This window comes from Rhipicephalus microplus, chromosome 3 (assembly GCF_043290135.1).
Source record: "Rhipicephalus microplus isolate Deutch F79 chromosome 3, USDA_Rmic, whole genome shotgun sequence".
Lineage (NCBI taxonomy): Eukaryota > Metazoa > Arthropoda > Arachnida > Ixodida > Ixodidae > Rhipicephalus > Rhipicephalus microplus.
The window spans coordinates 107039114-107051267 of record NC_134702.1 but is presented as its reverse complement, the minus strand read 5'-3'; the positions used below and the strand labels follow the sequence as shown (position 1 = coordinate 107051267).

Below are 12154 nucleotides of genomic sequence, written 5' to 3'. Positions count from 1 at the left end.
TGTTCTTTCCGGTCGGCGCTACCATACGTGTTCCGCAGCTGAGTGCAAAACACCGGCCAGGTTGTCAGGGTGGCCTCGTTGTTCTCGAACCAAATACGCGCCGAATCCTCCAGGTAGAAATAAACATACCGCAGTTTCCGGTGCTCGTCCCACTTGTTGGCGACGGCGACTCGATCGTATTGATACAGCCAGTCTTCAACGTCTTCATAGGGCTCCCCATGGAAGGGCTATGGCATTCGAGAGGTTGGTAGCCATGGAGCTGGCGGAGCCGCGCTCTGTTCAGTCTGGCTTGCAGTTGTCGCATATGCCATGATTCTGGAGTGTTCCGAAAGAGGGCTGAATTGGGGTGGTAGGCCTAGTTGTCGCCAACTGCGTCGAAGGTTGGCTGTTTCTACCAAGGCGTCGATGTTGGGGCCCGAGATCTTCCTCGTGGTAACAGTGCATAGACTATTACCCAGCGCCTCCATCAGTTGTCATGTTACAACGTAACTGTAACCTGTAGATAATGGCACACAAGGACGTCAAACTGATTCGAACAAAGACAATACGCGCATCTTCGTTCTCTTCTGAACAGCGGCACATACAAGCCTGCCAGCATCTATGAAAATAGTACTTTCAGAGCTTGTACTAGTGGCAGTATTAATCCCAATCACACTTAATCGCAAGTGGCATTGTAGGGACAATTGATCTGGACCGAGCCCGATGCAAATCGGCCCTGATCGTGAGAAAAATTTTCTTGTGACACAGGCTTTGCTTTTTAGCGCGATAGCTTTGCGACTGGTTTTTAAGTCTCATTAGTGTACATTAGCAATCTGGTTTAACCAACAAAACATTTTAATTTTTAATTCCACCAATGGCCGATGCATCGTTATAAATGCAGAATTACGTAAAATACTTGGCTACCACGCATGCATTGAATGCTCGTTTAACACTAAGATATTTGAAATGTGCTTTTCTGTAATGCACTAAATTAGATTGTTGTTGTGGCACATGAAATTGCAGGATTTCATTTCAATCCTCATTTTATATAGATCCCAAATCGTGGACGCCTAATCGAAGACGACTGAAAAAGACAGCTGTGCCTTCGCGGAGCTTGCCCATAAGAACACATGAAAAAGAAGACCTGGCAAGGATTCAGGAAGCAGCAGCGCGAGATGCTCATGCCTCTGCTAGACATGAGCATGGCATGTTTGTTATTATTAACATTTATTATGACACGCCACACAGGGCATACAACAAAGAAACCTTGGAAGGCTGTGGAATTTACCATAAGTGGGTCGCACTGTGGTATATTATTAATTAGTCGGCATTTGGTCTGCTAGATTAGAAAAGATACTAAGCCCATAGATAGTCACACTTGAAAGGTTTTTTCAGCGCGCGAACACAGCTAAAAAGGGGACAGGACAGGGTCCACGAGGCTGAAGAGTTCACGACACTTCTTTTGTTTAGCTGCTGTGCGAATGTTCCCAAGAAGTTGTATTTGCAGGGCTTGACGGTACAGGCGAGCCTGCCGAAGCCATTCCGGGCGTAGAATTTTGGATACTCTTGAACCATTGCCAACAGAGGGAGTAAGGCCACCAAAAGAATGCCTTGATTCGGGAAGTATCTTTACCCGGATGCAATACGCCAGAGAGCATGTGCAGCAAACCACCACACTGATTAAACTGACAAGAACAGCTCGTAGAAGAGGAGATATAGATGCCCCATGTACTAAAAATGTAACTAAAATATAAGATAGTCAGTTGTAAGAAAATAGTCAGTTGTGTAATGTCAAACCAATTCAGTTCTGTTCTGGAAGTGCTGCAAGCTATTTAAGCACTACTGGCTGTCAGCGATCTCTACACTATCCATAGGCAAAGGTTTCATCTCTCCTAGATTTCTTAGGATTCTAATTTCTTCTGCAACTACCATGATGTTGCAAACACTGCAAAACAATGCTACCCGACACTAAGGCTACCACTGAATTGTGCGTCATGGAACTGCTAAGAATGCACACAACAAAACTCATGAAAAGTGTCATAAGTGCATGACACCAATATTAGCAATTGGTTGAAACGTGCACTCACCACTTCGAGAAACAAAGGCACAAAGAATACACACACAGAGCGTGTTTTTGTTTGTCCTTATGTAGAGTTCACACAGCCTTTGTGTCTCTGTTGTCCTTTGTGTTGAGTCTGTGCCTTACAATCACATTTGAAAGAAACTTGAAAGTGCCTAAGTCTTTAAAAAAATGCAACAGCTGGCTACAGAAATGCATGGTTGACGAACCGTAAACGAGCCAGACTGATTGGCAGCCAAAACTTATCGCCCTGACAATTTGACATGAAAGAGCTGCTGTGCAGTTTCGAGTGCATGTTGTAAAATGTCTGCAGCAAAAAAAAAAAAAAACTAAAGAGGCATACAATGTGGCTTGTGACATTGTCCAACTGGCATTTTCTCGTGCTCCAGCTCAAGCAGTGAAGAAATGACAGGACAGAAAGTGGGAGCTTTCAGTTACACTCTTTTACTCTCCAAAAATTAGCTTCTTTGCAGTGATTTCAGGTGGTCACAAGATGTATTTATGCCAGACGTATGTCAGCAAAACGTGTGGAGCTCACTCACGCTCGGCAAATACATTTTGCCCTTAGGGCTCATTCGGCCTCAGGCTTACAAAACATTTTCTCAATCAAACTCAAATTGACTAAATTACTTACCCCGACTCACTCATACACAGACTCGCCACTTCGAGTTTGAGCGAGTTCACTTGTGAGTTTGCCAACCTTTGATACCAGATAATATCTTGAAATTCGGGACATAACAGGGCTAATTTAAAGCATTACTCACATGGCTAGACTACATCACTGTAAACAAGAATAAAAATGTGCTGCTCAGTAGAGCTGCTTGCACTCATCTGGGGCTAGAAAATGTAAACCAATCTACAACTATTCAAAGTATACCCATGTCGTGCTATGGCCGAGATAAAGCAGTTTTCAATCACTCTTTAATATAAACTGCCTCAGGCTTGCATGTTCAACATAGCGTAAGTACACTATGAGCTGTCACTGTGCCTGTATACTCTTTTGTAATGCAGAATGTTTACGAATTCTTTCACTTTACTTTTGTGCAGGATCAGCTTCTCAAGGAGCATGTTGGGAGCCTGCTCAACCTATGCGTGTGTCACCTTGTGAAGAGAACCCCGATGAAGCCCTTTGTGATGTAAAGGCTCAATCATATGCTGTAATATGTAGTGCTATTGTAGCATCTAGGGTGAACGCTTGGAAACTAAAATAAGGATTTATACTAACAAGAGAGAACAACGTTATGTCGATAGCTTGAAGCACGTATCCCTCAAAGCATTGTTACACCCTCTGGCAACTTTTTTACCACCATAAGCCGTACACTGATCTAACCTTCGATACTTGCACGATTAATAGCTGGCAGGACGACAGCGGAGAATGAAGTGAGCAGCACAAGCTAGTATGCAAGGTATGCACAGGGTAAAATTACAAAACAGCTCAAGGAATGCAAATCAAGTTATGCACTATTATCGAATATAAAGTGAAAACTTCTACTGATTTTTAGAGACGCTTCAGGAAAAAAATATGCTACATTTTACCTATTGCAAGCATTCATACTCTTGTTTCAAAATAGGGTTGTTGCAGCATGTACCTTAAATTTTCTCATATTTTGCTCCGTAGTCAAAAATCTCAACATGCCACTTTATCACAGAAACAATGAGTCAAGCAGCTGACAAGATAAACAGGGAGTGAAAGGCCAGAACACTGATACAGTCAAACCCATTCATAAGAGACACTAATGTAAGAAACAATTGGATATAAGAGACACTTGTGTGCGTACATTTAAATAGGGGCTCATAAGAAAATGCTTACGTGGTGCCCTGCTCATAAGAGACATCTCATGTACATGACAAGAATTGCTCCCCGGTGTATGCCTCTTATAAAAGGGTTCAACCGTATGCACGAATTGATATAAACAGTATAAGATCATGGCATCACACTATGGCACGCATTATAAGTCGTTAGGCAACTGTGTATACATGTGATGCTATGAAGCATTTAAAAACAATTACAAAGCCGAACGAGCTATGTAGTTGCTTTTTTATAGCAATTAAGCTAAGACAACTTAAATCATTTTGACGTCATTTCTTCCAAGAATTAGAAGATTCTCAGCACTCTTGCATTGGCTTGAATCTGTCTTTATGGGAAATCTTTCTTGCGTGCAGGTACAAGAGCAGGGCTAGGAAACTGCATCACATCCATGTGCTAGTGGTGCAACTGCTACAGCTGTACCAACAGTGGAGGTTGCAGAAGCCCTTCAGCTTTTGCAGTGCATGAAGGATGCAACAGACATCATGTGCACACAAGACGAAGGCATCCAGGTCGATGTAGACTCCATTATAGGGAAGCAGTTCAGGCTTGTAGATATGCTGACATCAGATAATACTGTGCTTGCTTTTACTAGTGTGTCGTCAATGACTTTGCTTGTAGCCATTAGTAATGAAGTGAGCAGGATTGAAGATGCAGTAGCTGAAGAGTCTACTCTTGAACGAGTCATTCTCGTTCTTGTGCGATTGAAAACTTGCTTACCCTTTGTGAGTATAGCACCTCTATTTTCTGTGAGCCGCACAACCATCTCTCGCCACTTCTACAGCACACTGTAACCTTGCAGCGGTAGTGAAGTGTCCAATTTCATGGCCAAACAAACAATAAATTGCAAGCAATCTGCCTCAATGCTTTGAAGAATATAAAGAGGTACGTGTTGTGCTAGACTGCACAGAGGTTGCAGTAGAAAAATCGCACTGTGCTTCTTGTAGAATTATAACATACTCTCATTACAAAGGTACACACACAGCAAAGCTTCTTGTTGGCGTCTCACCTGCTGGCTTAATTACTTTTGTGAGCTGTGGTTTCGGAGGCCGAGCGTCGGACAGGACTTGCGTAGAGAAATCGGGAGTTCAAGAAAAACTCGACAGTTTTGAAGATGATGTCATGGTTGACAAAGGTTTCAACTTGGGCTCGCTACGCAAAAACCTTGGGCTGGGGGTTGTGCAGCCTCCGTTTTTTCGTGGACAGCTGCAGTTCACGGCAAAAGACTCGGAAAAGACTCTAAAAATAGCCAGGGCATGTGTGCACGTCGAGCGTGCAATCCAGAGGATGAAAGTTTTTAAAGTTCTGAAGGAACCTGTACCTTGGGAAGTCGTCGGCGTCCTTGATGAAATATTTATTGTGATTGGTGGAATTGTAAATCTCTCCTCCCCTATTCTCTCTGAGAAAATGTTTGAGTGATATTATGGAACTTGTGTTTGCAATGAAATGTAGTAGAACTTATTATACAGGTAGTCAGAAACTGAGGTCAATGAGGAAGCTAAATAAGCTGAGCACCACAACATGAGGGATAACACACCATTGTGCTATGTAAAGACTATTGAGATAATGGACCGACACACAGGGTCCCTTGGGCAATCACCTAAGAAGACTTGAAAACGAAAGCCATCTTCTTCTATGTCAATGCACAGTTGTACCCCCCCCCCCCCCACCCAGGACATGCGTGTTTGTGAAGAGAGTTATTTCTACTGCATTTCCGAGCTGAGGAAGTTATTTCCGATGTACTCCTAAGTATATGCATAGCTGTGTGGTAGAACACCTGCTAGCCACGCAAATGGCCTGAGCTCAATCCTCACTTGGACCCGGAAATTCTTTACTTATTTTATTCGCATATGTCTCGATTTTTCAATCATGGACAAGATGATTGTTCACTCACAACCAACGATCCCGACGCCGGAATTTTTGTGAAACGAGCCCTTCAATGCTACCGCATTATTATTCGCAAACCCATTGATGCTTCCCACTGCTCACACCATGGCTGTGTATAGAGCACATGACGAGTGACATTACACATATCTTATGGGCAGAGGGTAGGGCCATATCTCCCATGTATTCTAAGGCTTCAGTAGCATGCATTTTTTTTTACTGCATGTAATGTGTTTGGGTTTGTTTCATTTTGTGCATTAGCACGTTCTTGCAGTGGAATTAAATGACAATAATCTATCCATTGTTGATATTTTTCACATTTGTTTAGCGAAGCATGTACATTTCGTCATTACCTCATTATAGTTCGGTAACTTCGTATTGATGTTTAGTTTATTTGAGGAAGAATTGATCTTCTGTCTTAAATTGGAAGTATTTCTTAGCGAACTGCAGGCTATCTGTCTCGCCGCCTACGCCTGGATGCTATGCCTTCTGATCGCCTTCTTGACTTGGGGTAGACCAAAATTAGTATGGAAAGATGAGAGGGTTTTGAGAATATATGTGGTTGATCATGATATGAATAACGGGACAATCATGTCACGTACATCGTCTAAACCTTTCTTCAAGACACATGTGGCCCATACCTGTTATCATGGGTCGCGGTAAGCAGGTAATGCGAGAAAGGTGATTGACAGTTTTCATCTACCTAGGAATGGCGAGAACAAACATTGGTGATTCTTTGGGGCATTCAAACATTCTACCATAGTACCACACCAGGTCTCGAAACAGTTTTAGAAAAAGGCCCTGTGTAGCCATAATGCCAGTGCAGTGTCAATTGTGATGCTTGCTACCTAATTATATAAACCTAAATATTGCCCATGACTCTAATGATGCAGGCGTCATGTTGAGTTAACATCATTTGGAGTTAGGCGCCATCCTCCAAAGTTGGTTTAGGTGGCACTAGCCAGGACTACTGTCCTCGCAAGCATAAGGGATACATATCAGTTAACCACTTCTGATGTTGGTAATATTGCCGCAAACCATGCATTGGGTTTTCATTTTCTCGCCGTTGTGCAACTTCACCTCCAGAAGTTGCTGCTTTTAGTTTCCCCCTCGTGGGCTGGGGGACCTTCCACGGGCGAAGTCAGCATTGCTGCGACGGTTGGGGGATTGGTACGAGTAGGGCGACGGCGAACGGTTGAAACGGAATGGTCCACGGCTGCTGTTCGACAGGTATTCTTCGATCTCAAATGGGCGCTGGCCGGCTCGCGGGCAGGGTGCGTCGACGGAGAACCCACGCAAACCCAGCCTTTTGTACGGGCAGCGGCGGTAGACGTGGTCGGCCTCTCCGCAGTGGTAGCACAGCGGACGATTATCTGGCGTTCGCCACACCTCGGTCTTCCTGGGCGCCTGGTTTCGGGTTACAGGGGGTCGGGCGGGCGACATTGGGTGGCGGTACGGCGGGGCCTCTTGATAACGGGTTGGGACGGGTCGGGGTCGACGAGCAGCAGCGGAGTAGGTCATCGCTTGTGGTTTGCAAGATGCTTCCGACGGCGTGGAATTCCCCAGTGCTTGCTGAACCTCCTCGCGGACGACGTCAGTGAGGGAGGCGACTTGGAGCTGCGGCGTTGCTGGGAACAATTTCCTCAGTTCGTGGCGAACGACGGCGCGGATGGTCTCCCGCAAGTCTTCCGTCGCCAATCCAGGGGCGTTTACCGGGCTCACCGAAAGGGTGTTGAGTGGTCTATTGCCGCGAACGCATATCCAAGGTCCTCTCGATCATCGAAGCCTCGGTGACAAACTCAGCGACGGTCTTAGGGGGGTTGCGGATGAGTCCAGCGAAGAGCTCTTGTTTAACTCCCCACATCAGAAAGCGCACCTTCTTCTCTTCTGCCGTTTCGGGGTCAGCTCTCCGGAACAGCATCTTCATCCCCTCAGCGAACAGTACAACACCTTTGTTAGGGTGTTGCATTCGCGTCTCCAACAAAAGGGCGGCTCGTTCTTTCAGCACAACCGCAGCGAATGTTTTGAGGAATTCGCTCTTAAAAGACAGTCCAGTCGGTTAGGGAGCCTTCATGGTTCTCAAACCACGTTCGAGCTGCATCCTCCAAATAGAAGACATGACGAAACGTTTCTTCGTCATCCCACCTGTTAAAGATGCGGATGCACTCCAGCTACTCTTCCGGGTCTTCACCAGGGGATCCTCGGAATGATGGGGGCTCACGAGGTTGTTGCAGAACGACGGGAGGGTTGGTAGCGCTGGTCATGGTGCCTGCGTTGATCATCGTGGTTTTTACGTCTTCTTTCCTTTTTTTATCCGGGAGCAGTCCAAACTCTGGCTGAAGGCCTTGCTGTCGGCGGCTGACACGAGTTGGGCGTGCTTGTCGTGTTGGGCTTGCTTGTCGGCTTGGCAATGGCTTAGGGTTCATGTACCCCGCACCTCCACCAGATGTCACGCAGCAAAGGACGACGCAGTTGTCTATAAGGAAAACAAGTTTATTGGAGCGAACCTGTGCTCCCCTAACAACTGAAAGAATACACAGTCGGCGAAGCAGCGGCCGGCAAAACGACGGGCACGCTAGTGAGCGTCGGCGATCGAATGTCGCGGCATCGGCTGTGCGGGAATTTATATCCCTCGGCGCAAGGGTTTCTCGAATAGTCAAATTGTATCGAGAACGCCGTGATAGCGTTTGTTAGAAACGCTGTTCGTTCGAAACGCTCGAAGCGTTGTTCGACAGCGTTTGTTCGAAACGCTGTGAAAACAGCGATAGCACAGGCCGGCGCAGCCAGGCCGGAAAAACAAAACACAAATAAACAAACCCAATGCATGGTTTGCGGCATTGTACGTCGACGTTGAACATAAGACGTGGGACGAAGTCCTCCGGTACGTCACGTTTGCGTACAACACGGCTATCCAAGAAACCACGCAGATGACACCGTTCGAACTCGTCTACGGAAGACGGCCGACTACGATGCTCGACGCCATGCTTCCGAACGTAGAAGACGACGACCTCAACGCCGACGTCCAAGGATACCTCCAACGTGCGGAGGAGGCCCGCCAGCTCGCTCGAGCTCGTATAACGGACCAGCAACTGCTGGATGCCGGACGCTACAATCTTCGACGCCGAGTACCATCCTGGAGATCGTGTGTGGGTTTGGACTCCCATTCGACGACGTGGACTCAGTGAGAAACTTCTACGACGCTATTTCGGACCCTACCAGATTCTACGGCGTGTTGGCGAACTAACGTACGAAGTGATCCCCGATGGTGACTCCCGTACATCACGACGACGCACGCGGCCCGAACTCGTCCACGTGGTTCGCTTAAAACCTTTCTACGGACGATGACGAACTTTTATTTTAATTTGTGTGGACTGTCCCTTATGTTAGTATCGGGTCGATGCACTCTTAAAGGGGGGGTAATGCCGCAAACCATGCATTGGGTTTGCTTATTTGTGTTTTGTTTTTTCGGTCTGGCTGCGCAGGCCTGTGCTATCGCTGTTTTCACAGCGTTTCGAACAAACGCTGTCGAACAACGCTTCGAGCGTTTCGAACGAACAGCGTTTCTAACAAACGCTATCACGGCGTTCTCGATACAATTTGACTATTCGAGAAACCCTCGCGCCGAGGGATATAAATTCCCGCACAGCCGATGCCGCGACATTCGATCGCCGACGCTCACTAGCGTTCCCGTCGTTTTGCCGGCTTGATTGAGGAGAGGCAAATTGAAAAAAAAAATGCTGTGAAAGGTTTTCGCACAAATATTTTTGGTGGTGCAGCTTCTGGTAATACCATCTGAGTTTACGAACAATTTCTGTTGAGACAGTAGCCCCACTGGATCATACTAGAGGCACCAGAGGCATCAGTGCATTTGAATTCTGGCTGCTGCAGCATTAAATGCCATAAGCCGAAAGTGGCGAAGGGAAAATTAGAACCACCTCTAATGTTTGTTTCTGAGTTTTGGACACCATGGATTCGAATAGTGTGTATGCTATGCCTGAGAGTGTGAGAAGGCCAGTTGCTGTAAGAGGCAATACTTGTGATAGCGACAGATCAGTATCATCATTTGATAGTGAGTGCAAATTTTTGCATGCCTTTTTGTAACCTGTTTGATTATGACCATGTGACTATGTGCACTTGCAAATGTCTGTATCATGAATATATATCGTAGGGTGATGATAAATAAAAGCTGAAAGTTGGCGCCTGTTCATGTTCATTCTTTTCAAGTTCCTGCCGAGTTTATAAGCACATACCAGTTTTACCTTCAATTGTAAACCAAAGCACCCAGCTACAAGTTTCATCACTGTTGAAAACATTGATGGAAGTTTAGATCGTGTTGTTTTGCTATTTGTATGCTTGGCTGGTGTTTTATAAAATTGAATAAAGTGAGAAAACTGCTCCTTGCCTGTTAACATGTAGCAACATTGCAATCATATGTTTGCAATGCTCAGAGTTTCCGGCCTTGCAGGAGCAGTGGCCCTGCAGAAAAAAGTAGGTTATGCACATAAGCCACCTTTGAGAATATGGTAACACTTCTTCCAAATAAAGATTGCACTACTGCGTTAGTCACCTAGGCTCAGAAAGGAAAGCTGCTTCCAGATGGCGGATGGAAACTGTCAAACTTGGTCCACCATATCCTCACATGCACCATAACCACCCAAAGTTTACCTAAGAATGCTTTAATTGGGTCAGTTATAAAAGCATAAAATCTGCAAACTGATTTTAGGTATTCTTACTACTGCAGTTTTGTTTACAACAAAAAATTTGGTTGCTTGGGTAACGTTTCATTATTTAAGCGCGCCATAATTATAGTGGGCTAAAATTCAGTTAAGAACACTGCTTGACCACTTGCATCATACACACAGTTTATCTCCACTGTGCATGGATTTTGAGTGTTTGGCAAAAATACAATAAAATTTTGATGTACAGAAGTGCAGCACGCAATGCAGGAAAAAATGGCAAGGTACAGCCTGTTTCATACTCAACGGAATACCAGGAGCGCATTACAAAAAGTTTTCACCGTAACGTACACCCATTAATGCTTGGGTTTTGGCTATTCGCAGCGCTTTTTTTTCTAACCCACGTAGGCTGTACGATCGTGCTTTCAACCCCACTCCAAGCATCTTGCTTTGTTTTCGTTGCTGAGGCAGGCGAAACAGAATAAGCAAATTTCATGGGCGGCACACTGACTGAAGCGCACGTCCTTCACCTCGCGAGCTCATTGCATACGAACGTAACAGGGTCCGCAGCTCCGCGCCGTCGCTAGCTGCCTAATCTCTATCTTATATTGTGCACTAACTACCTTCGATCAAAATCCAATTTGCAAACGAGAACAGCGTACTTTTTCTGGCCTACTCCGAAAACGCACACAGCCATATCGTCGTTTTTATAGATACTGTGCGGTAAGATAAGCGCGTACGCACTTATTGTTCGTGACGGCGCGATGTCGAGCACGTACGCATTACTTATTGAACATGCTAGTCATTGATATTTACATAGGGTACGTGACGGTTCGGTGTAGACATATGCGCAGCCACTGTGACCGCATAAAGCTCACGTAGTACGTAGTACCTTGATGCGACTGTTCACGTCGAAAACAAGCTCCAGCTCATGAGGCTTCCCTCGAACATGGGACGTTTGCAGGCAGAGTCCTTGAATGGCAACGGCGTCAATGTTGCATGCTTTGACGCCACAACAAATAAGGTGGCCGGCGTTCAAAACCTCTTCTCTCGATGAGACACCGAATCATTTTTTTCAGAAGCTTCGAGGTGTGCCATAATATTCGCTAGTGATAGCTGCTTTGTAAAAGGCAGCGGAATTTTACAGCCGTTCAGAATCAACTCTGACTGAGACTACAAAAGGCCGGCCTGCTACGACACGCTACGTGCAGTGAACAAGTTGATTATCTCTCGGTCCTCCATCTTGAATCGCCACGCGCGCCACCTATAGTTCGTGTGCATTGCGAATATAGCTCTTTCGTTCCACCTGCAGCATAGAAATTTCCACTCTCGAAGGCAAAGGCTGCACATGCAGCAATTTCATTCTGCTCGTTTAGCTTCAATCAAGTATTGCGGCCGTAATTGCGGATAAATGTAAGAACAGGTGGTCACCAGGGACGCTCGCATCTTGTCCGCAATAAGGTCCCTAGATGAAACCTAGATGAAACAAGTTTCATCTAGGGACCTTAGTCCGCAACGCGGCTGTGATTGGATATGTTGTGAGTGCGTTGAAATTGAATACGAGACATAGGCAGGTTTAGAATAACGTTCGCAGGTGTTGCGGGCGTTGCTTTTAGTTGCCGGCGCCATATGAGTTTTAGAATAGCGTGAGCTCCCCCTTGGGAAAAGTCTACAGACTTTTGCTCCGAAAGCAAACCCTAATGCTCGAAAGCCGCAGCCAGCAATTCG

At 45.8% G+C, this 12154-nt stretch overlaps 1 protein-coding gene across 2 annotated transcripts in view; it reads right to left on the bottom strand.

The window, feature by feature from the left end:
* LOC142803863 (uncharacterized) overlaps positions 1-11826 on the bottom strand; it is a 30215-nt gene extending 18389 nt beyond the window's left edge. The window contains exons 1-3 of one of the 2 annotated variants that reach the window (XM_075890116.1): positions 11319-11826; positions 10153-10226; positions 2481-8226 (exon numbers count right to left, since the gene is read on the bottom strand). In XM_075890116.1, the coding sequence (XP_075746231.1) occupies positions 6849-7271 (423 nt within the window). In that variant the 5' untranslated portion in view covers positions 7272-8226; positions 10153-10226; positions 11319-11826 and the 3' untranslated portion in view covers positions 2481-6848. Of the gene's footprint in view, positions 1-2480; positions 8227-10152; positions 10227-11318 lie in introns of those variants that run through there. The other variant, XR_012894339.1, reaches the window with a different exon arrangement.
* Positions 11827-12154: the final 328 nt, after the last annotated feature.